At 37.6% G+C, this 27,048-nt stretch overlaps 1 protein-coding gene across 1 annotated transcript in view; it reads right to left on the reverse strand.

The window, feature by feature from the left end:
- Nucleotides 1-474: 474 nt before the first annotated feature.
- ZNF407 (zinc finger protein 407) overlaps nucleotides 475-27,048 on the reverse strand; it is a 335,481-nt gene continuing 308,907 nt past the window's right edge. Inside the window, exon 9 of the mRNA XM_014870927.2 lies at nucleotides 475-3,019. Within this exon, the coding sequence (XP_014726413.2) occupies nucleotides 1,668-3,019 (1,352 nt within the window). The 3' untranslated portion in view covers nucleotides 475-1,667. The remainder of the gene's footprint in view (nucleotides 3,020-27,048) is intronic.

Below are 27,048 nucleotides of genomic sequence, written 5' to 3' on the forward strand. Positions count from 1 at the left end.
TAAGAAAGATGAGCAAGTCAAACTCGCCTAATTATGAATCTTGATGTCTAACTTGAAATTTACTTTTTTGGGGGTTTGACAAAGACACAACCTCAACTCTTGGAAAATAATAAAATTTGAAAAAAAAAATAATAATAGATGAAGAGGCAGCAAGATCTTATAGCCCCAGAATGACGCACCTTTTCTCAGCAGCCCTATCAGAAAATACATTTTTAAGCTGTAGCTTCAAGAAGGAACTATTGTTTTACCCCACCCCAACTTTCTTACAGTTGATAATTTTAAGATATTAAACATGATAGGAAACCCAGTTATCTCTAGAGTCAGCATGGCTTATACCCTAAATACTTACACAATTATATTAAGCATGCATGAGGCACACTTCAGAAATTAGATTCTTTTATCTTTATCTATCTAGCAAGCTAGAGAAAGGAAAAGAGAAAAAAGAAAATGCACAGACATAAGAGATAGCATTCGTTTGCTTCTGCTGAATGCCAGTTCTGTTTATTGTTTAATATTAAAAATCATGATGCTTCATTTTAATGCTAACATTTTATTTGAAAGACAAAAAAAAAAATCCCCAAACCTTGCCAGTTTATATTTTACAATTTTTCTAAAGAAACAGAAGCAGTTTTATAATGAAACAAATCTTTTCAACATGAACTTGCATTGAACAATTGCAGTATATCCACAAGTAAATAACTGACATTCTGGACTAAGCAAGAAATACAAGGTCACCTTTTTTCCCCCCTACTTGTTAATGTCAATGACAGAATTTTCTTTAAAAATCCTCCTAACATTTGAGAAGTAGCTCACAAAATGAACTGCAAAATGGTATTTATATGAAGCACTAGTTATAAGAAAAGCAAAACACTGACAGTGACAATATTTTTTTCAAAAAATGCACATTTCTTATGTAGGACTCTCATCTAAAATTAAGTGGAAGTTACAGGCATCAAGTTCTTTCCGAATATGTATAATCAAGGATTTTCTGAAGTGTAGTTTTTTTGAGCTCTTCTTTAGGGAAAGTCTTATGTGTTACCATGAAAGAGTAAAGTACTATGAAAACTTTCATTTTAGATGCAAAAAATCCTTATTTTGATGACATATTTTTAGCCAAGCATGTTTTAAAGTGAGATTTTAGAAAGCAAAATGTCATCTGTTCTACTTTAAAATGAAGAAGGGCATCCAATACTGTATGTATGCTTACCTGTTCACCTTGCTGTTATGGGGTTTGTATTTTTTTGCATATTTATCTATTCACAAAATGTACATGTAAGTGCAATTATTTTACTCTTGTGATTATGTTATACAAAAAATAACAGAAGGCAGGGAATTACCCTGAGATAAAACAACATTAAGACAAAAACATCAACAAAGAAAGCACTGAACAGAACAATTTCTACTTTGGCGGGGGGCTTTTTATCCTGTTTTGTACCCTAGTATGCTTGTTTTATAATAATCCCACATAATAGTTCTTAGAGCTATTGTAACAAAATTGTATTATCCTCTTCAGTGAACTCCTCCTATTAGCAGGCTATGTATTTGTTACCTGGCTTGGAGGAGGTTCTACTGAGAAGGCTTTACAGAAAACATTCCAGGAATATGGTGCTTCCATGATTCTGGTACTATTCAGCTCTGCTCTGCACCCAGCCTTTGAGGGAAGTTCTTCATGCTTCTTGTACTTTGTTATAATCCCTCTGGCCTTGAATTACCTGTGAGCCACCCTCTGTATAAATGACCATGCTTGTTAACTGTTCTCTCGCTCTATCAGGGCTTACAGCTTCTGCCTTTACAGCAGTGCCAGCCTGCAGGATGTCTTGGGAATCAGCTGTCTCTATCACAGCGTGTGAGTACACACCAGGCTCATCCTGCATGTCTGGTGGCAATTCTGTGACGATGTAGTGTGTTGCACCTTCAGAGAAGTCACCATCAGAACCCTGAGCCATAGCTTGAGCTAATTCTTCACTGACAATAATCTGTGATATTTGCCCATCCGACTCCACTAAATCCATGTGTTCGCTCTGCACGCTGAGCGTGTGGCTACCAGCTTCCTGCATAATTATCTGAGAGCCTTCTCCAGCTACCATATGCACGGTCCCTTCCTCATTTACAATGACCTGGGTGACACCTTCTTTCATGAGCTGGTCGGCCGCAGCCGTGTCACACACGGCAAACTGCAGCACTCCTTGCACCATGTTCTTGAAGGCAGCCTGGGCTCTCTCCTGAGATGCAATTATAGCCGATGGGTGCATGACCCGTGTCACTACTTCCATAGGTTTGGTATCTTCCTGCGTCTCCTGAACTTCATGGAACATTTGTATTTCTTGTCCTTCTGCATCACTGGGAATGCTGGGCATCTCTGGGTTCGGCATTTGCAAGAAGTCTTTGTGACCAGACCTGCATCTGTCAAGGAGTCCGGATTTGTTTTCCGCTTCACCCAGCTCTGTCACAGCACAAAGCAGGGCATCTAATGCCGAGGAGGACTCCGGAGGATGGACTGTAGCCTCAGAAGCATCTAAAACTTCTTGTCGCATTATCTGCTGCAGTACTGTGCTACTGGAGTCGGGAACCGCGTCTATTTGGACGGCCTCCTCCACGTCAGCTCCCGCTCCTTCAACCACCACCACCTGCGTGGCACCATCTGCTAACTGCTCTGTCAGGATCTGCTCAGGAACCACACTACTGACGTGGGAGCCGTTTTGGTTTGTGGCTATCACTTGCCCATCCTCCGTAATGTGGACCACCCTGGCCATCTGCCCCGCCATCGCCAGCGTCTGCAGGGTGGCCGCTGCTGTCTCTTCCACGGAAGCGTCGATGGCGAAGTCACCGTCGTATCCTTGAATAATAATGAACTGCTGGACTTCCTCAGGGGACTGTGGCTGTCTCCTGCTGCCCCGAAAGGCCTTCTCCTTCACTGGAGAAACCTCTCCCAGTGCTGCCGCGGTAAAAGGGCTCGTGGTTTCCACAAAGGTTGCTCCCTGCCCCTTCAGTCGGCACTCATAGGACTTGGACACAATGCCTACGAGACAAAATATGCTGTTAACATGGTATCATGGCAAGTATCAGTTTGTTACTTTAACAAATTGTAGGTTAAATGGAATAAAATTCCTTGACAATTTTTAGATTTCCTTGACAGAAAACATAGATAAAACGAGCAAATGAACAAAACCAATTTGCATATTTTCCAAATAACATATTTACAGGTTGAAATAATTGCTGAGTGTAACAATGCTGCAGCTTATTAACAATTTAAATGTGTTTTTCAAAATATTCTGTATAAAAAAGGCCCAGATAAATACAGTATACAGTTAAAAGTCACATATTTTACAGCAGATCCTATTGGTGATATTTCAGTGCTTCAGTAATGAATTTTAGGTTTGTATATTACATTAAATGTATCTTGGTGTGAGAAACTGTGGCTGATCTTCCTAATACCCTGTCTTTGCTGATGAGGTGATTGTCATGCTGTCATTTTGATGCTATTGTCTTCCCCTTCCTTTTCCATCCAGCATCTTCTCTAGCTCATGTGACTGACTCAGTCACTTGCCCAGTTACCTGGCAAGTCTTCTTACCCTAAGCAGGATTTTCTATAAAATCGAATCCAGAGAACTCCCAATTACACATCTTAATTATTTCTGCATGAAATCAATTAACAAACTATATATAGCCTGTTATATACCTGTAACCTCCATATTCCAGTTGCTTGCTGTGCCACCCAGTTTGGGTTCGTGTCATTGAGGGTTTCCTTCTCAATTCTCACCACTAACAATAAAGTTTCAGCAAGGCAAATGGTGCCCAAGGCTGTACAAAGTCAAGGCCACCACCCTCCCAGCACAGCCTACGTGCTTTTGGCAAGACATAAATGAGAGGATGCTGTGGCCAGCTTTGTGGCTGTCCATGGAAGGATAGCTCTATCCCTCCGTGTCTCCCCATGGCAGTGCCATCCAGAAGCACCCAGGAAGCTCCTTCAGGTGCTGGGAGCAAGCTGTGGGACATAACCAGTGCACCCAGAGAAAAGAGTGGGTGCTGGACATTGCAAACAAGGTGAGGGTCTAATGACAGATGGGCCTTGGGAAGGCTGATTAAGCCCATGCTGCTGAGACTGTGCATACCCACACTCCAGTTCAAATTCACCTACACAAACTGAAATCACATCTCTGGAATAACAGGTGTAGCTTCTTACTACTAACACAAATAGCTATGCCATGGGATAATAACAGGCAAGAATAAAAAAAAAGTGACTCTTACAGTGAAATTTCAGGCTAGCACTGTACTTTCCAAGCCAGTTCTAGTGAACAATGTGCTTCATTGAACTCAAGAGACCAAGAAAATTATACTAAAGCTGGTCTAAGGGGGCTCTTTCACTCAAAGCATAGAGCTGTCAGACCCTGATCCCACAGAGAATTAAAATGGGCTCTAAAAAACAGACTCATTTTCTTAAAGGTAAGTTCATACTTAGAAGGTGATTTACTCCAAGACTGAATACCTGGCACCTTGCAGACTCCAGCAACTTGCTATGTTAAGGTGCATATCAAGCTAAAATTCCAAAATAACATCAATAATTATAAGACTGAGGTTTTAAACTGATATCTATCTATCTATCTATCTATCTATCTATCTATCTATCTATCTATCTATCCATCCATCCATCCATCCATCCATCCATCCATCCTTTTTTAAATTACAGAACTTCTGGTAGAGAATTGTACTGTGAAGCACAAAGAAGTAATTTTGTCAAGCTGAAAGGCTGCAAATCACCTTCACAAGACTAAACTGACACCATACAACTTTCTTATTCCTGGTTTGCAAGGCAGGTTATCTTTGGAAAAGAAAATTAATGATTTAAACCATTAAGAGTATTTCCAGATGATGCTGCATAAAAATCTGGCACATGCAATTGAAGTACATTTTGTCAGGTATAAGCAAGAAGTAAGCTTACTGTGGTATACAACCGGTTCTTATTCCCACTTTTCCTGTGCTCTCTGTAGGCACTGACATTCACATGACCCCCCAAAGAGCAGAAAAGTAGGAAGGGGAAATCAACATAAAATGACAATTATCTTAGCTCCTCCACATTTTGTAATAGAGTATAAGTAATTAATTCTCTCAGGAATCTTGCTTTGTTGACAAGATAAAAGAAGAGCCTGGCAATGATGTGGCACAAAATCAAAATAACTCCACAAATCATGCATTTTCCACTGCATTTCAAAATCAAAATAACTCTAAATCATAATTTTCACAAGCACATACACTAAAATCATGACATCTTTCTCCAAAGATCATAATAATTTATGCACAGGACATAGCATCAGCGTATTGAGGAGAAGCTTTGGTCTGGGGAAGGGAAAGAAAAAGGAAATTCACTCTGTTTTCATCTCCTCAAATAAATGCCGTGCCTGTGAATCTATGCAACTCCAGTCTTTACTGTGCAATTGAATGGGAAGTCTCCAGGGTGAAGAGCTATCCGGTGAATCCCTCGCAGCACTGATAATTATGCCATTCTGACTGCTTACTTAATCTATTTGAATCCAGAGGTGAGTTAAGCCACTTCCTGACCATTAAAGTAAACTACATGGGTAAATACTGCTGTCACTAAGGGGTGTGATGAAGCTTAACTACACCAACATCTTAACCTCAGCTCAGTGCAACCCCAGCTATTCCATCACAGTTCATAAATGCGATTGCAGGTCCATCTTTTGATTCAGCAATTTAATAACTTCGAGTGCTGTCAGTACTGCTTTGAAAAATGGCTCCTATAAAATGTAACAGCCTCAATCAGATTGTAAAAGATTCACCCACTGAAGATTCTTCCATTTCAACTATAATGAATTAATGTTGAGCTGTGTAGAAGTTCAAGTGTCATTTAAACTAATGTGAATCTACTGTAACTTTAAATTTTAACTGGACTATGACCAAGAATTTACTGGGAACATCAACTTCAATTTTAGTGATTTTTCATGGTAAATATGAATTGCAGATTTTACTGGTTTTCTTTTGTTTTAACAGTGAAAAGCCAAGTAGGGAAGATATTTAGAAAACAACAGATTTTGAAGGTTAGCTGTTATTTCTCTAATGAAGCACTGGAATCCAACACAACATCTGTAAGAATTTTTATGTATTTAAGGAACATGTCACATTATTGGACTGTATGTAGCAACAAACCATGTTGTCCCAGTAAATCCAGCTTGCTGCTTGCCCCCTCTTAAAGGGTAAAGAGAAGGGGTAAGTGTTGGCTGACACAGCAAACACAAGCTGCAATACAGGCCCACATTAATATTGGGAAAAGTGGACTTGTTGCTGATTGCATGTCATTGCAAATTAAAAAGATACACAAATAGGCATTAAAATGACAAAATATAATGATACAAGAGCTCATATTCAGACAATTTGTAAGGAGGTGTTTCATATCTAGGGGTGCAATGATCAGAGAATTGGTTTCTTTCCAAGAAGTCTGTCATTTCAGCAGAGCCATTATTTATCAGTTGGAGTCCTGAGCGACTGTTAGTTTTTTATTTGAAAATGTCAGGATATTTTAGACATTAAATCTATATTTGCAGGTTATTTTAATTCTCTGAGACCACAAACTCCTGAAATAGGGCTAAAAGAAATGCTTTGATGTTTAATGTGTGTCTGGGAAACTAGAAATAGGGCTTAGTACCTTTTCCCCTCTCTCTTACTCAATACCTGACTTCCTTTTGTGTGTCTGTTTTATTCTTTTGTTACTGTCATCATTTGTTCCCCACAGAATAAATACCTTATTCTTTTGTTAAGCTTACATTTAATTAAAATGTACAGGATTTGTGCAGTAAACTCGAATGAAACAAATAAAACAAGGGCCCCCTCTCTTGAAGGCATACGTTGTGAATGAAAAATGTCATTACAGACTAAAAAATTTTGCAGTAAACAGGGCCTACAGAGAGAAGTTTCCCCCGTAATGACATCCATAAAATACACAAATGGCACTTTTAGTACCATCCTGAATATGGCATTTTCTGTGCTCTACACACAATCTAAATGGTTTGATCATAGAGCATAATACTCCATTGGGTTTATAGAACAATCAATGTTCCATAAAATGATGTATTTATCCAATAGTAGGCTCAGCAGTTACTGGTGTATGACATTGTAGGACACTGGCTTTGTACTGTTCAGCAGCACACATGCTGGCTGTAAAACTTATCTAACACTACTTCAACAACTTCATCTCATCTGTGTCAAGTAATTTGTTGAAGCCTCAGCTTGGTTTAAAAAAACTTGTAATAAAAATTCATAGAATTTTCAGGAGAATGAAAGCTGATGACAATAGAAAGGTCACATTGTGGCGCCACTCATGGGGTCAGGGGTCAGCTGCAGTTCTAAAAGAGAAAGTAGATTTCATGCATCGTGTAGCAGATAAAGATGGCATTAAGGAGACTTGTCTCAGAAAGAAACCTGTAATGCGTGAGGAAAGTCTGGGCTAATATTATATGTAAAGCACCACCTTGCTCTCAGCCAGCAGCCTCTTTAGAATTCTAATCCTTCTCCAAAACTTGTAGCAAGCGGCTGTGTGTGGTGAGGCTGGGCTGAGGACATCCTTCACAAGGAGCACCTTTAGGACAAAGCAGTAAGTCATAAATGAAATAATCTATTATGACGACGGAAATGATCTGCATTTACACAGCTAGCTTAAAACAGCTATTTTTCCTTTTCTCTAAAAGTTCTAGGAGGCCTGATTTATAGTCCCCTATTCAGCAACACTTAATTTTTCATACTTTAGTGATTAGCCATATTATTTATTGGCACAAACAAATATTTTGTATCTGCTAAAATGCAACGAATATTAAATAATGTGAATGCAAAGAAACATCTTTTCCTTCAATAAAATACAACCTGTAAGGAATTTAAAAGATATAAAAAAATCATCTTGCGTCTAACATCACTTGAACAAGCAACTGATCTTCTTGTTTTAAAAGTTATTGTCTACATGGCAGCACAATATTTTGAATGGTACAGTAACTCCACTTTTCAAATTCATAAAGTAATATAACTTATGCCTTGATCAAGCTACAAGTTTCTGCTCTGTTTTCTTTCAATTATTTTTGTAATGATCTCTACTTCAACTAATTAAGCACAGTCTAAGAACTGTGGCATAATTTGGGATTTCCCTGATTTTCAGAGGCCATAATAATAAGATGCATTTTTCAGATCTCTGTTCCTTGACCATAGTAAAATCTGTTCTTTATCATTTGCAAGACTTTTATGTGCAAGCAATGTATGGACCAGCATTTTTGAAAACAGCTAGTTAAGACACTAAATAAGAGGTTGTGAAGGCTCATTCATATCTTCTGCTGAAGGAATGAAAATACCATGGGTCAAACCGAGAAATGAAATAAATCAGCAACCCAAAACGGCCCTGTTACAACTATTATGTCCACAAAGGCAGCAAATATTTGTAAAATAATACAAATAAAGATACCTATAGGGAACTTTACCAGCTCCCTAAGAGACATAAAAAAATTCCACCATTGACACAATTTACATAAATCTCAAGAGATACCAATACAGCAAAGCTTCATTTTTTTCATCTTTCAATATATTACTACCAAAGAAAAAATCAAAAACAACAAGAAAAATACCCCAAATAATGTTCATAGTTTATTTTATAATTAAAAATCCAGTAATGTCATGTTTCAATGCTGAAACTCAAAACAGCCTTAGCTTCTAGTTTTGTCCTCAACCACTCAATCATGTTTCAAAATTTCAAGGTCTTCTAAGAACTACTTGAATAAAGGATGAAGTTTTAGCATTTTGGGTATCTGAAAAAGCAGCAGATGTCCTTTAGATTTCTAAAAATGTGAAAGAAAGTACTCTTGTAATATTTTTTCTTTTGAAAAACAGACTGAAATTTCCTGCTTGCTATTTTTACCTTCCACATCTTACAGAACTATGTCAACGGCCACAAAAAAGACGGAAAAGAAAATGACAACCACCAAATTAAACAGCCAAGCCATTCAGTTAGGGTGTTTAGGCAGTTTGTTTGGTTTAGTTTGGTTTAGTTTAGTTTCCCTTCAGTGTCTAATTAACCTCTGGGAAAAGGCCTTTTCTAGGAAAAATTTCAGTTTCTCTTTTCCTGCAGTCAAGGTCAAAAATGAACGCTATAGAGCCCAGTGTTACAGACAGAATGCAAACAAAAAATATACATACCAAAACTCCCACTGATTGTGGCAAACAGGTACAGTGTTAACATGCAGAATTTACAGCTGCAGAGTAAGCAGTTTACTTGCAAACCACTTTTCTCTTTACCTGTTTGCCACCATGCAGGCTGCTCTTCTCAACTCTGATGTGTGAGCAAAAACCTCTTTGTGGCATATGCAGCAATTACCTACACGGGCAAGCAGCATCAGGAATGTATCTGGAGTATTTCAGCTATCTCTTCCAGTGCAATTTAGCAGCTTGAGATGAGGATAGCCAGTCTGGACATTTCTTGGCAGTCCAGCTTCAAAGACTACTCTGGCCCTCAGTTTGGGAACAACTGACATTGATGATACTTGGATCTCTTTCTGTTTTATCCCCTGCAGTGCAAATGGAAAGTGCATTTTTAGCGCTTCTAAGTCAGAATCCCAATTTCAAGGGGCTCTGGTTGTGCTTGGTATAACCAGAGATTTCTGTTTCCTAGGCAGACAGAACATAAAATATAATATGAAAAAAAACCCACTAATATAAGAAAAATCCCCCAAGCTCTGCTCATAGGGAAAATAATCTGGATTTCTGAAATAGGTCTAGTCCCAGCCACTAACGGCTTTGTCAAAAAAAGGAAAAAAACCTTTTTGTCATTGTTATCTCAGCAAAAGTTTTTGTTTTTCAAGAATATATACATTCAGATCTTGGTTTTATAAACATTTATTTATCAAGTGCACTGCTTACTGCCATAGTTAGCCTCAATAGTCTCAAAGGGACTAAACATGGTTGCTTGCATTATGCATTGTGTTTGCATAATCAGGCCCTTGGGATTAACAATTCTGAAAATGGCTGGCCTTCCCTAACGTTTGATGTACATATATGCACTAAAGAGAACAGACACTTGTAAGGGATACCTAAAATAAAACATCATGTTATTAAATGATCAAGCAGAAATTATATTCTTTGGCATACCTATCAACTATGAGCATCATGATTCTCTGTATTTATCTATTCTGATTTATGCACCCTTTCAGTAAAAAGAAGCACCTGTTCTTTGCTTGAGGGCACGTCTCAACCCATTTAAAAACACAGCAGTTTTTAGGAGGAATGCTTGGGAATAACTACAAATAGTAAGTTTCCCTAGTTCTTTTTGTTAGTTAAGACAGCAGAAACTACCATTTCAAATGTGATAGTCGTATCTGTATTTCATTTATAAGCTCAACTACGTTACAGCTATATTCATATCTTTCCAGAGTAAATTATGGGAAATAACCATTTGTCTTCATTGTAGACACTTTTGCATGTATAGTAGAAAACAAACCTCTATTCAATAACTGCACAGAGGCACCATTAAAATCAAATTTACAGTAAACAGAACCTGCAGCTGGGATAAAACACTAACTGTTAGTATTTTAATTATCAGTGAAGCTTTCGGAGGTCTAACATCTGCTCATAGCCAAATGACAGCAGCTGCTTGTATACACTTAAAACAACATGAATTTCTTCTATAAATATTAAAATGAATTGTATGTCATGTGTTCATTGTGGCTATAATCCTATTAAGCTGTTTAAGTATATAGGGTATTTTGAACTTCTTTCTTGTGGCAAATTCATAAAGGGCTGACCTCCTCAAAAGAATGAGAGGCCAAGGCAGCAAAAATTCTTGAGTCTGTAAATTGAAAATGTTTAGAGACAGTACTGGAGGTCACCCTCTGCCAAGACACTGCTGGTAAATGCTAACAAAACATCAGCAGTAAGTTCTGATCATTGTGCACTACAGTAACTTCAAGGACAAGACTGCTCAGCATGCAAAGTGTCAGGAGTCTATGGGATAGCTTATACCAAAAGCTAATGCTCATCTAGTAACTGAAGCAATTAATGCATTATTTTACCTGGAAAAAAGAATTATGTTTCAATGTCCAAAACATTGGAGGAGTGAGCTTTTTACCCTCTTTTGTGGAGTTCATCAAAAGCATACTGGAATGATCCCTGATTCGCATGATTAGAAGCAATAAACTGCCACTAGGAAGGAACTATACTGGCCCAATATGAGATTTTGCTAAAAAGGGCAAGCTTCATATCTTAATTTTGCAGCTTTTTATCTAGGCACTGACATACAGCTGATATTTTCCTTTTAGTCTCTCACCTGCTTGGGAATATAGGAAAAAAACTGGAGGAGTGACACACACTTAGTTAAGCTATAGTCTGGAACAGTGAGAGGAAGAGAGCATTACAACCAGTTTCAGAAGAAAACAAGGGAAGAAGGTTTTATAGTTTTCACTTTACAGGTTTTCAGTGGAGAAAAGATCTGTTTCTTTGCTTTTACAACATCAAGCGTAATGCCAGTGGCAAATAATATTTGTATATTTTCGCAATGGATCTACAGCTGGAAAGACGCACTACAATAATTTAGTCTGAAAGCTGTAGGTCATGCCAAGCTGTGTTTTGGAAAAAACTCCAACATGATTAGACGCTTCAGCCTTACATGTGTAACCACAACACAGGATCAGCCATGAGTACAGCTGTCTCCACAGTGGTACCTGGCTTAAGATGAAGGTGAATCAATTGTGAAGGCCATCCCAAACTTCTGGCATCAGATTTCCCACCCCAAAAGTCAGTCTCAGTGCAAAGAAAATGAGGACATATGAGGAGGAAGGAATAGGGCTTGTTATAGGTGGGACAGTTTCAATGCACAGGTTTTTCCCTTTGCTGCCCCTCACTCCTCCTGAGGCACTTGATAGCATCAAAGCTTACCATGCCCAAAATGATGAGTCAGAAAACATGCTGATTTTTCTCCTCAGTGTCACAGTAATGCTGGGATCACTTAGGAAGTATGAAGCAGGGGAATTTGCTGGTTCTGGGAGGTTGGATGGGAAACAGAGGCTGGATAGAAGGGTAACTCTTTTATACCAATTTCAAGGGTCAAGTTCATGACAAAGTCTTCTCTTCATGATTCACCTCTGGTGAAGGATGGAAGCAGCGTGTTTCCAGAATATCTTCAAAGGAAGAGCTGTTTGTGTAATTGACTCTTCTGCTGACAGAAATATATTTTCAGTGCTACTGACAGAGTAGCACTTAAATGAACTGTCTTCCACTTCCAGTGTTAGAAAGCATGAGGCAGGATGTAGATAAAATAAGACACAATACAGCAAAGCTGGTGCTTTCTGGGCTGTTGCTGAGCACTCCCAATGCAGGAACTGCAAGATGGTCTATGCATCTGGGCTGCATGGGAAATGCAAAGTAAACTGCTGAACTGCAGCTCTCTCAAAGAGCTCAGAACCTCCTTACCAAGTTGCTTGCACTTGGCTGCAAAGTTGTGTGTTCGGCAGCTGAATAATTACCACACTACTCTGTTGACAGGACTACCTAAATTGTTGGTTAACTTGAGGTAGAAATCAACAGCTTTTAGATGGCACACGGAGCTAATACCAAACTGGAAGCGTTAACATCAATAAAAAGAACACCAGGATGTAACATAAGTAAATAAGAAAATAATAATCTAAGATTGAACTTGTGCTACTGCATACTAGCACTTGTGGAAAAAGTAAATGTGCAAAAAATTATATTCAATGAGAAACAAATCCCTTGAGAACCGTAATGCTGAAGAAATTTAAAGAATGACAGTGTTCATCAAATTACATGTGAGTTTATGAAATGTAAAACAGGAAAAGAAAACAGGCCAAAGCAATTTTTAATTGCACATTCAAAGGCACGTCTGCTGCACATTGTTCTGGTACAGATACAACTAAATTATGTCTTGATCTTTCTAGGAGAGAGATCTTAACTAAAGAATATTCAGAATAGAGAAACAAGAACTATCAGAAGCCTGATTTGCATGGAAGTATTGAAGGTTTAAGTGCAGATATTGTGGCTACATATCTGCAAATGCTGGAGAGGGAGGAAAATTTTTGTCGCTATTTGATAAGCATAATCTTAATTTGATGAAAGACTAGAATGTTCATGTCATACTGCAGGAAGATGGTTAGACATGATGAGAAATGGAAAGTCAATTCCAGCTGCCTCATCCACTCTCAGGTGCCAGGGTGACAAAGCTCCCGGATGGAATAAATAGACTGTACAGTAGTTAAGAGTATGACTTAACCCAGCTCATCACCATTTATGCTGCAAATCCATACTATTCCAGAACAATTCAGTGAAAAGCAGCACGGGATTCTGCAGGAACTACTTAGATAACTTTTGTAAACATCTCCATTTTGAACAAAAGTTCATGCAAGACTGTGGTGCCTTAAGTCTTAAAACTCAAAAATCTTGTGATGACAGTCGCATGAAGCATGAGTCCTAGTCAAATAAGGACTAGTAAACAACCCTTGCCACTCTGTCAGGTCATCTCCTTAGCTCTTTCAAATTTTTTCCTTCCTTAGATTAGGAAAAGAGGGAATACTGTAAAATTAAATAATGATCATATTTATCTATAATTTTTAAATGCCACTTATTTCTTAATTCTGAAAGCATTTATTCAAAGATTTATTATCTATGTTTGTCTCCAACTGAAGCTAAGTAATACTTAAAACCATACTAACTAAAAGATGTCAAGTGGTTTGAAAACACCATGGTTCACTTCTCTAGAGCATGATGCATGCTGCAGTGAATGTCATCATTCTGCTGTGAATGCCATCATTCCTAGGACTTGGTATAGCATCCTTAGTGGCAGCATAAATGAAGCCAAGAACTTTTGCTATTTTTTTTGTTACAGTAGACAAAATTTCATAGGAATTCATGATCATTTTTATGAAAGCAATATAGCTTGGGATACGTGACAAAACAGATACCAGATAACATCCCCACAAAAAAAAAAAACCCAAACCAAACCAAACCAAAGCCAAACAAAAAACCCATCCCAGAAGCCTGGAGCAAGATACTTTGAAGATCTGATTTTCAAAATCACTGAGAAACTAACAGCTCCTGCTGAGTTTTAACACTTTTGTTAAAAGGTTCTTATTTCAGCCACCTTTTAAAAAAATATTTCTTACTCTTTTTCCAGCTACTGTAGTTTAGTGAGTTCAGAGTTTTTCTAACTTCTGGCATGGAACAGACCAATTGCCAGGACTCGTTGTGGCTTGCTGTTTCAAATATGTGCAGATTACAGAGCTTCAGAGCAGCCCATGGCATCACAGGGTTGAAAGACCTGTTGCAAGTCACAGGTAGAGATTACAGATTCTGTAGCTATACCTCCTGGGAGATGTTCCAGTGCTCCAAAACCCACTGAGGTTTATCATTTCTCTCACTGTGTCTCCAAGTACCCTTAAAACATTATTCAAATGCTTCTACTGAAATAAAAATTCTCTAAAGATATTTGAATTATATTATTTTCTTTATAAAAAGAAAATGCACATATGAAAACGTACATAGACAGAACAAAAATTATATCAGTGTCTAAAAAAACAAGCTAAGAGAAGTCCAAAATTGATGTTTTTCTTCTTTCACATGTTATTTTTTTCTAGGGCCTCTTTCACAATAGAGTGAATTTTATGAAAGATTTTTAGGTATCTTTGCATAAAGCTGATTTCCTCAATGCAGAATTAGGGAGCAAAATAAAACTGGCCTGCTTTCCACTAGTGCTGGGCACAAGAACATGCAAATGCAAACTGAACAGAACAGACTTAAAATCTAATGGCATCTATCTAAAACTGTAGCTTGTAAATTGCTCACAATTGGTAACACATTTATCACTAAATAACACCAGAAAAATTGAAAAAGCATTATACTAACTTTTCAGGCAGAGAGGTGAAAAACAACAAGAAGTGTGTTGCCAGGGTCACACAAGAATTCCCAGGTATGCTGAGTCCCAGTTTTATGTCTTAATCACTGCATTTTCATTTCTTAGTAGAGTCTATTGTCAACTCCAAGAGTTGAGGTACTCCATTTACCCACCGTGAAGCTCTAGTCACATCATTGCAATTTTCCTGATAATGCCCTGTCAATGACTCAACCCCACGTTCATGAGCACAGAGGAGTTCCGTGTCCATGTATCCTATAATGAGGAATGCTGGGCTGCAATCTCTGCTGAGATTGTCATAGGTGTCCACTGATACCATCTGCAATTACAGAATTTTATGAGATGGAAACTGGTTCATTATGAAAAAGACTCCAGTCTACCAGCTCATTTCACAGATGTCAGATGGCAGACTTTCTGCTCATCGGATTTCTTGCAAGTGCAGAAGAAGGGGCCTGTAGTTAAACTTTTGGGAATTAAGCACAGAGCTAATGCTAAGCACAAACCTAAATGCTTTCCTAAGCTGGACGTTGTTAGCTCCAGTCCCAGTCATTCAAAACAGGGACATAGATTCTTGAATTTCAGCTTCACAAGGGCCAAACCAGGACTGCTAGTTCCCCGAGGAAGGTTGACACAAACATAGCTAAATATTACTTTTGCCCTCAGCCAAACACATATCTCTCAAACTGAATTCAGCTTGATTATAACTAGGCAAAATAATTACATGAACATTTTCAAAAGTATCAGCTGAATTGCATTTTGAGTTGTCACCTATTCAAATAAAAGAATGAATACATTCCTTTAAAAAGGCTAATGTACATTAAGGATAACTAAGCATTTTTGTATTTTTAACAAGTATAATTTACTTTTTTAAAATTGTTTTCTCCAAAACTTCATTGGCACATTTCAGAAGTATGTGTAATGTGGAAAATGTTGTTGATAAACCTTTCCTCTTAGAGAGTAATTGCTCCCATATATACATTATTTTGCACTCTCAGACTATGATATATTCATCTTCAAATCTGGCAACTATTAGCTTAAACAAAAATCTTAATTTCAGACATTTCAGTCTATTTAAGAACACAGAAATTAAACCAATTCTCCAGATTTTCTTAAAGAAATACAGTTTTCTTCTACAGCTTTCAAGAAATGAAGCATAATTTGCTATAGTACAGCCCCCTACACTTCTTCCAAAGAGAGTCTGTTTCTGTTAGAGGTGAACCTTGCTTCATTTATTCATTCCCCTTTGTTTTAACAACAGACCACAGAAAAATCCAAGGTAACAGAGTGTTTAGCAAGAGGACTTAAGACACTAAATGCAGGCTACAGCACTACTTCAAGCTCTGGGTGAACTCTGACACTGTGAAGACTGAATGGAAGGTACTGATGCCAATCTCTATCATCCTAAATATTAGGGAATCTGTTTATTTGAGAGACTTGCTTTTTCCTCGTGCCTCAAGAGGCAGTGACAGACATGATCAAACCAGGGTCTCTGGCCTTTCATATGTTCCTTTCACAGGCTGGTTTCCATAACAAAGATACTCCCACTTGGTCAATTTATCACAACCTCCTCAAACACTTCCCCTCCCACACATGCACTTGGTATCCCCACTGCCTCATCACGAAAAAACAGAACAGAAGCCCACCAACCATACAAAAATTATATTGCGGATTTGTAGATTAATGAGCTGATTCTGGCATCTCAATTCAAATGGATTTACAACCACTGTGTTTAGCCCTGTGTGATTTCAAATAGAATTACTTCTGATGAATTTGAATGCAAATTCACAAAGCATTAAAACAAACCATGTTTAAACTCGTTGGTTCATCAGATGCAAATATCGTGCATTAAGCAGGGAACACCCATTTATGAAAATAATGAAAACTGACACCAATATAATAAAATCATTACAGGTTTATGGATTCTGGGACTTAAGCAAGCCATACCCTTGTTTCTCCTAACTGATTAAATGCTTCTTTGCAGTTCGTGTTTGATCTGCAATTCAAAAATAAATTAGTTTAGTCTTTGAGCCCAGAACCTTGGAAAATTGCTGTGAGGTTCTACCTGAGATTTGTCTGGGGAAAAGCGCTGGGTAAAGGTGGGAAATCATGGGGGCAGGGGAGCTTGCAGTGCAGCTGAGAAGCGACAGCACAGGAGAGGAAGCAGCCAGATAAATCGAGGTTTGCAGACTCCACAAGCAGCGCTCACAAACCCGTGGCGTGAGCAGCGTCGTGTGGAATAAAAGGCAAGGATGATCAGACTGGGCACTTTTGTTTCACAGAGTTGGCACAGACGGACCTGTCACACCATGTGCTTCATTTCCATGAAACCTCAACTATCTTCATTTCACATCATATTTGTAGACAAGGAGTTTAAGAGCAGAAGGGCAAAGGATTGCCCATAATTTCTGGGACTGTCCCATGGCAAGGAAGCAAAATTGAATGTGACCAAGTTCTAACTAATAAAGCAGATCTCTGGTGTTGTATGTAAACAGTATATATAGTGTTTTTCATTAATCCATCCCCCTTGTCTAATTATCATGAACATGATTTCATTTTCAGTTGATGACAACAGCCTAGCTCAACAGTTTCCAGTAAAATCTTTCTATCCAGATAATAAATTCTTCTCATAATGATGAGATTTAAAACAGCAAAACATTCCTCACTGAGGCATGTAATGCTGATAAAGCACTATTTTGCTGCACAATCTATGCAGTATAAAAAGTTCTTTGCTGCATCATGATCTGCTCCAATTTGTATGTAAATAGCATTCGTAATAAAAGGAAATGTAACACCAAGTTTTACTTAAATAACTGCTCAAAAAGAGGTTGGGAGATAATGTAGCTTACTCACAACAACAGCAACAAAAGAAGGGCAATTGCAATAGCTTTTCTCAACGTCTTTTTTTTTTTTTTTATGAATCCATTCACACCACATCCATTAAGCATTTGAACCCAAATATTTAAAGAATTACATGTTGGGATGGTTTGAGGGTAGTTTGGTTCCTAGAGTTGAGGTACCATCTAAATGTGCTGCAAACAGCAGAAAATCCAGCTTTGAAAGCAACTCTCTCCATAACTTTAACCAGTCATTCCAAGAAAGCTCCTCTTTCTGAGGACAGACATACATGACCAAAAAGGTCTAAGAAGCTGTGAAGTCCATTTTCAAATGTGAATGCCTCGAATTTGATACCCAAACCTGCATGTAAAGAAACCATTGGCCATTTCTGAGGCATCATGCAGCACCACACTGACAATGCCACTGACACCGGGCCAGAAGGGATTTGAGAAGCCTGACTGTTCCACCATTGCAGCTATCCAGTACTCACTGTCTCCATCACCTCCCATAAATCCTTACTTGGCCAGCAGATCAAGTACTTCCATTACTATGATACACTCTTTATTTGCATCTATAGCTTTTTCACCTCCAGAGTGAAACACATGGAACAATACTGGTTAGAGATTGGGAGTAAAATTGTGTCCACGTGTAGGACATGGACAAAATCTCCACTGACTCACATAGCAATTAATACAATTTTGGATTAAAGCAAAAATAAAAATCTGGATTCTGCTCATTCTTATCATTTAATGCCAGTGCTCTGAAATCCATTCTGGCTTCCAATGGGCATTAGGATGCTGGTTAAAAGCTACTTAATCCTGAGTCACTATGTTTAACTCTGTTCCTCTTTCCACACCCATTTTCATGAGCACAGCCAAAAGTAGCACTTGGGATGTGCTCATTTTGTTACAGAGAGAGAGAAAAACATACGTCACATTTTCTTCCAATTTCTGAAATTGATCTCAAAACTGAAATAAGTTTCTGATTACAGGTACTTTCTGTGAACTGTGAGGCAAGTGAGGACTTGTTTTTCCCTTGTGATCTACTGGCTAAATTCTTGAGGGCTGCTGAGAAGATGCTGTAGCATTAATTAAAATTTGTACTAGTTGAAGTGATGTATTGTGAGACGTTGGCTTTAAGAGCTGCTGAATACCAGATCAACCTCAACTTCTCAGTGCTATGTGTATCTTCTGGGGTTTTTTTATTGTATGATTGTGAAAGAAGGACAATACTCAAGGATCAAAGATTGCCTTAATCTGCATCAGAATGAGATTGGCCTGCTTACATGGTGACATGGATATGTAGTAAGTGCCAATCTGAGCACTCGGATGTGGAATTAGGACTTTTAGAAAGTGGATCTCAGAGGATAGATAGGGGTGCCCACTTAGTTCAGAAAACCCTGCTCCAGTTTTAAAAGCTACTTGTCACTGCAGAGCAAATGCTTCAATTTTGAAGCAAAGTGGTATGTTTGGTGGCCTCATTTGCATGACAATGCCCAGAATGCTCTTCTAACTCACAGCTATTTCATGGAAGGGCTGATGCATTCAAAGTTTGAGAATAAACCCAGATCCTGTGGGAATACCAGTGCATATGATTTTAATACTTCTCCTCCAATTCATGTGCAAAAGATAAGATTGTTAAAGGGGATAGTGGTTACAGGTAACCAAACTAACCTGTTATCAGTATTTACTAGGAATTAAAATTACAAATGGTAGTTTGGTAAGTCTCTAACTCCTTGATTAATTAGTTGATCATCTTGTACCCACATGTATATACTTTAGGTGTTGACATAAGTCATGAAGGTTGCTGTGAAGAGCTGTCCCAATATATTAACAAGCCGACCCAGAAAAACTAAACAAAGCACAAAACACAGCACAGATACAAATAACAGTTCATCAAGACGGACTTTGCTCATCTCCTGCACTTCTCTCCTCCTCTCTCACAGCTTGCTACACAAAATAAATGCACTGCATTGACTTACACTGCAATACAGAATATCACAGTCTGCTCTATTGTGTGGATTTCACTGCTGAGAAGCTGTAACACTAATTGTCAGTTTCCCACGATCAAAGTAATTTGGTTAAATAATTGGTTTACATTTACTATATTTTATTTGCCTCACAAAAACAAATGTTATAACAAAAGATCATCTGAAGAGGAGGGAATGCTATGGTGATAACACCAATATGGTGCCAACATATGGAGAAATATGTGTGGTTTGTGCACATAAACAATGACATGAAGCTTCAGCTATTTAGAGAACAAAGCTTTACACCTGAGTTAACTTAATATGGTGATACGTGCATTCTGTGTATGAGGGGTGAAGCTCTTCTGATGTTGGATTTTGGCACTGAAACTAAAGTAATGTTTTAAATGCTCATTAACTGGTGATAATTTATAATTCATTCTTGAAAGGTGAAAAATGATGACATTTTTTCTTTACCAGTTACATGACATCTATGCTCACATGTGAAACAATGGCTTCTCTCTACCCAAGATCAGGCTGATGACATCATGATAACCCTTCAAGACATTCTTGGCTTTTCAGATGTTTTCTCCTCTTTTATTTGATACAATATGTGGATGTGACCACAATTTTCACAGCTCCTCCCTCGATGCAGACAAGGAACACAGTAACTCAGTGCCTGCAGCAGTCGACAGAAGCCGTTTCCTTTAACCTCCCTCCAGACTACCAGGCGTGAAGAACGGCTGAAACATTTTCCTTCAGCCACCACAGTGGCTCATTTTCCAAATGTCGCTAGAACAGCTTCATTCAGAAGAGGCTGCCACTGGAGTTCCTTCAAAATTCTGCCAGAATGGCTTAAACTCAAAAGTAATTAAAAGCCTCTGAAAAACTCATAAGTCAAGGGAGTGGCATAACATCCATTAATTACAGTGCTCCATGATGTCACACCTGTGACTTATGAGAGGCTATCCTGAGGTGGGTTCAGAGCTGCTGTTCATAATTTATAATGGTGTTTTGAAGACTGCCTAGTGAAAAGCAGTTCTGCACTGGGATGGTACATATCTTGTAACAGCTGATTGCATGATATAAAAAATAATTGTGGCCTTCATTCATTGGAAAACAATTGTGGCTGAACACAGGTTTAAACACCAAATACACCACCACCAAATAGTGCATATGCAGCGGGACCATAGCCTGGTGATAACATCTGGTTTGACTATGGCACTGTTAGTGCCAATCAATGGCCAACACTAAGAACAGGGGAAAAAAGAACTTCAGACAACAAAAGTGATTCCCAATTTTTCCAGTGGATCCTGATGGTGACTGATTTTTAATGTTAAGACTGGAATCAGAAGGTTTGCATAATTATGCTTGGCTGTACTTGCAGAATTTCAACCATTATAAAGGAAATAAAATTCTGAACAGGTTACCTGAAATGAACAGAGGTAGGTTTATTTCCATCAGTCCTCAGATGCTATTTTTGCTAAAATATAGGGCATATTGTCTACAGAATGTTAAATTAAATTATACAGAACGATACTCAGTTTTATGAATTCGCTGTAAAAGTTGCCTGTATTTGACAGACATTTACAGAAAAAAATAGCAACATTTCTGCAACAGATTAAAACCTACATTTTGCTTTTTTCCTTTGTCTGTTTTGAGTTTAAATGGAAACAAGCCTTACAGTATAGAATTGGCTTAAGGTCACCTGTCTACAAGGGATTACTGTGTAGTTCCTTTTATATTTTTCCCCCTACTAGTTTGAGGGACAAAAGGGCAGCAGTACCCTAAGGGCTTTTTCAAATAACCTCTTTAGCAAATAAAGTCATACCCTATGTATAGAGGCCATTTCATCCCAGTCCCATGGGCTGCCTCTAGGGTAAAATACTGAATTTTTCTGGCATATGTCACTGAATGTGAAAAAGAGGACCACTACTTACAGAAAGTTAAAGGCTGAATGAAAGAATGTGAATTTCCTTAATGCACTAATTTAAAACATTGTATATTGAAGCTGAAAACATTGACTATAAGCATCTCAGAGAAACACTGGAATATATTTACATGAGCTATAGAGAGACTCACTTATCAGCAACTGATTTACTATGGCTTGAAAACACAACAGATTCAGCTAATCTGAAATCTTAAACAAACAAATATATTTTCTCCAGGGAAAATAAATAAAATGCAATTTGGCCTATTCTTTATGAATGCAATCTTATGATAGTATCAACTTAGCATTACCATAAACATCTCTGAAATCAACTGTCAAGAAGGAATCTGTTACGCTTATATAAATTACCATTATGATTGTTTTTGTTGCTGCACTTGCTGCACCCCACTTCTGTAATTGCTTAAAAGACAACACGCAAAACCTCAAACTTTCAAGTATTCATAAGGTATAAAAAATGGTTTTAAAACAAATGATTTGACAGCTGCAAATGCAGGGTAACACCTAGTTACATTATAGAAACAGTGTGGATAATTACTTTTTTCAGAAGGAAAGACTCCGTGGACCACGGTCCTGTCTGAATTTCCCTGCAGTTCGGATAATGTGCAGTAATACAAATCCTGTTGTCACCTCAACCAAGTCTTTTTATCATCTATACATCAGCAAGAATGATGAGAGACGTCCCATGATTCTAACAGTCTTCCTTTGAAGGATCCACATGTTAATTACTGCACTAATTATGGTTTTTGAATAACCAAATGAAGTAAGCAGTCTATGGGAGGTACGGGCATAAAACTAAGACTGAGAAAATACTAGTTACTGAAGTCATCAGTGTAAACTGACACATTGAACATGCTTTAAAAAAGTAGAAGTAGATTTTAAAAGACAAGCATCTTCAATAATTAGGGTTCCACACAGGAAAAAGAAATGTTATTTCTTAATGGCAAGTGCATTTAAACTGTTATCTAAAGATCTGAAGGTAAGCCTGCTTAATTCACTGCTTCTTCTTTTGTTATTAGGAAAACATAATTGTTCCAAATAATTAGCACTAGAGTACATCACAAGCTGACAACAAAATTATAGAAATCTTCATATTCAGATCCGTCTAGCTGGCTATTAGGAACAGTTTCTGATCATAACCCATTAGTTGAAGTGCTGTGAGTTCTTGATTGCCACCAAATAACCTCAGATATCTGCCTAAGTTAACAGCCTCTATTTATTCAGAGTTTTCTTGACAGTAAAAATTGCTTACAATTTTTACAGCTGCCACACAAAAGAACAGTATCAGATGCGTGCACTTGCAAGACTAGGTGATAAAATAATTGAAATGTGGATTTTTAGACACAATTTCAACGCCTAACTTTCTAAATGAAAAACAGCTATGGGATTTCAGTGTACTGTAATGGTACTATTGGCTTTCCTGTTTATTAAAAATTAACATGAACACATTCCAAATCTTCCTAGTTGTGATGACCATGCTAATTAAAATAAGATTTGTTTGGGCCAAGGTTCTTTGGCATAACAGCCCTACTTTGTCCTTTTTTTCCACTGAACACTAAATAATCAACTGCTAAAGCTATTTCTGTATTTTATGGCTCAATCCTTCTTGGGTTTTTTTGGTACTTTCTTGTGAATCATAACAAGGCATAAACAGCTGTTAATCCATTTCTTAAACAGATAACTAGCATGGATAGCATCACAGCAAGCGCTACCAGAACGTGTAGCATATTTTTAAAAGACACTGACAAATGAATCCTCTGACAGAAATCACTGCTGTAACCCCAAAAGAAAAAAAAAAAAAGAAACCAACAAAAACCTACATGTACATGGTAAGAAGGCAATTGCACTCTTACCCAGTTTCAGTGAGTGGATAACTGATAATATAATACAGACAAAATAAAATTTTAAATTTCCCATCTAATACCTTAGTTATCTATAATGCTATTTGAAGCTCTTTTCGAAATGCGTTTTTTTGTTGTGTGGTGGGTTTTTTTTTTCTGATAATAGCTCAGTTTATAAACCTACAAAGCTTTATGTCAAATCCCATGGGGAATAACTTTGATTACTAAAGTAATTAATGATGCTGGATAGTAATATGGATTTTCTGTTAAGATTTGAGTTTGAAGTTAATTAGTCCCCACATTATGATTTGCTGATTAATTACAGATATTTAGTTATAAAGAGAGATGTTAATTATTAATCTAAAAAATCATCTTGTGCAATTAACTAAAACTTTGATGTCAGTCACCACTCTCCTTGTATGTAACTTCCAAGGTGCTAATTCTATAGAGGGAGGCACATGCCTTCCCCAAAAGGTAAAAAAAAATCCTCCTGCTATCTTTTTTCTGTATATAGTATAGTGAACAAATTTTTCTCTTAATCTGTCAGGACAAGCCACCCACTTTGAAGCTGGACTGTAACTTAATTCTCATGAAAGTACTGATCGTTCATTGCTTATTCTTACAATATGCCTCATCTTATCACCAAAAAAGAAAGTGCTATAAAAGAAATTCCACTATGAGTCTTAACTGTGTATACTCTTGAAATCTTGTCTTAACCTCAGAGCTGTGATGTTCTGCTGACTGATGGGCTTTGTCAGTTCCCATGTTAAAGTCTGGAATGAGCTTCAGCGTTGCTACAGAGATCAGTATTTTCTAGCAACAGCAGCAGCAGCAGTCTTTACCAGTGCCAAGAAAATATTAGAGCAAAACTACTAATTAATGTAACAGCTCAGATAGAATTTAAAATCAACTTTTGTTTGAAAAGAAACCCCACCTTATCTCCTTTTTCCCCCCTTCTCTTCTGATCTGCAAAGAAGAAATCTTACTGTTAATGTAAAGGGGATAAGAATGCGATTAAGAAACAGGGTTAAACCAAAAAGCATCAGCAGCACACCAATGTCCTGGAATTTACCCTAGTAACACAGACTCTGAACAGGGATCTGTTTACATTATCTCTAGATCATCTTGACAATATTCATTCTCTATTTACCTAAATGAGGCAATATGATGATATTTATTGCTCAGAATGGCTAAATATAGACTTTTCCTGAGCACTCAGTATCATAGTGGGAGGTTTTGCTCTAATCTACATCTTTAAACTGACAAGCTGGAGCATTCCTAATGAATGCCTCTTTTCATCTGGATGTCTGTGTGTATTTGACAGTATAAATATTTAGCAATATCGGAGTCAGCTTGTGATTTTACCCAGATGGACTGATTGATGCCTTGGCTTGACGTTGCCAAAGACAATCCATGTAGTTATATAAGCAATTTCCCTCTTACTTCCTAAGAAGCAATTAGGTGGCCAAAGGCAGCAACCCAAAAATAGTGAGAATACTTCTGGTATCAGCTGACAACTCTAAGGGATAAATAAAATATGGTACTTAAATTATTACCACTTTACTTTCATGAATCATGGGATTAAAGCTTTCACTTCTAAAGTACATATAAATTGCAGGGTTTCTTATGTCTGTAATTTGCAAGAATCTAAGTTAAAATACCAGCTAATCAGTCAACTCACATTCACCTTGGGAAAAGTACCACCCTTCCTTGTCATTTTTGTAAATTGCATGCCTAAGCACCAATGTTATTTTCGGGGGAAAAAAGCTTGTTGTCAATAACATATATTGCAGTCTAGTTAAAACAACATTTGTTAAGGTTTAATCGCAAATGTAATCTGCTTTTAAAGTTTAGACAGAATGCTCAGAGAAATTCAAGGGACAGATAATAAATCATTTTCTCCTATCCTGGGTGTGAACAAGGTAGGCTGGAGTCTTGCAGGTGTGCTGCCTTTTTCTCCTATGTGTTACAGACTGATTGCTGATTTCCACAGACTGTTCAAAAATATAGGGATTCCATCAACTAAGAAATAAGAAATTTTTTACTATCTGACTTTCATATGACTGTAGCTGCACTTTTCGTATTGTAAAATATTCCCAATAATTTTATTCAGTTTGCATCTTTGCATACACTTTGTAATTCATAATGTGCATAACAAATTGCAGCAATGAGAATTTTTTAGCTGCATTTCATGCACACACATATAAATATATGTGAATAAAAAAAAAATCCTGGATACGAATGTCAGCTTTAAATTAGCTATGCACTGTTTGTCTGTGTCGGTTTTACATGGTGTAAGATGCCTGCAATGATTACTTCTTGTGCTTTTATGCACATTAGTACTTTGGGGGGAAAAACAGTCCCACAATATTTTTGGCAACAGTAAAATTAACGTGTCTCATTTATATTGTTGATTTCATTCCCTTCCCCAAACAGCTTTAGTTTCTTTGTTTTCTATTAACTCATTCCAGTCTTTGTATGCCCCATGCAATAAGCCAGGAAAAAGGGCAAGGAAGACATTATTCTTCTTGACACTAATACCTACAGATCCTGTTCTGCAGTGATACCTCTCCCTATCACGAAGTATCTCAGCAAACAGAATTCTCCAAACTCAAGAGCTGGAACCATTAATATATTGCACAGGCAACTAGGACACAATGCCCACTGGTAATCAGACAAACACAACAAGGCTTCTTGGGGACTGGCCATCTGCTTATGATATGCAGGAGTTTTAAGTGCAGTATGCATTGGCTACATCATTTTGTTCTGAAAGGCAGTCTCTCTGATTACCTGTTTTATTATTATTCTGTGACCAGCTGGGTGCCAAATAAAAATAAACGTATGCTGTTTTGTATTTATTGGATTTGATTAGTAATAAATTTGTTATTGACCAGATCCAGAGTGTGAGGGCCTGAGGCACAATCCAATGGTCTCTACTCACTTGATCATTACACCCTCCACTTTCAATCAAGCTGCATTGAATTGTGTTACTCTGTGTTTTGCTTCTCAATTGTCTGGTTTGAGAATGGAGGGTCAAGGATGGAGTGAGAGAAAAGTTGATGTTTTCTAGTGAGAAAATTAGGAAAGAAAGGGAAGGCTGTCCCTTTAAGCTGGGAGATAACTAAAATACAATACCAAAAGAAATCTGATGATAGAGTGCACTGTACATGGTACAATCCATTGAACAGGTTGACGTGAGAAATTACTAGGTCGGATAAGGCAAAGTTTAGAATAAACAGCATTGTTTTACAAAATATGTCATCGGGAAAAATGCATTAACTCTAATCAGCCAAAATGGTGTGATTCATTGCTTAATTTCAGGGTACCAGGCTATAAATTACATCAGGCCTGCCACAACTAATTTTTGCAGTGGCATACTAGATGAAAAATGAAATGTCCAAGTGGCTACAAGTGAAAAGCTTCCATCTTTCTTCCACAGCTGAATATTACTTACTCTAATGATGTATAATAGCCTGCAACTACACTTAACCTGTGCATTAAATAGCAGCACAAACTGTTTACCTAGAGTTATGAAGAAGAAAACAGCAAATCAAGCAAAGGA

This window comes from Sturnus vulgaris, chromosome 1 (assembly GCF_052056855.1).
Source record: "Sturnus vulgaris isolate bStuVul1 chromosome 1, bStuVul1.hap1, whole genome shotgun sequence".
Lineage (NCBI taxonomy): Eukaryota > Metazoa > Chordata > Aves > Passeriformes > Sturnidae > Sturnus > Sturnus vulgaris.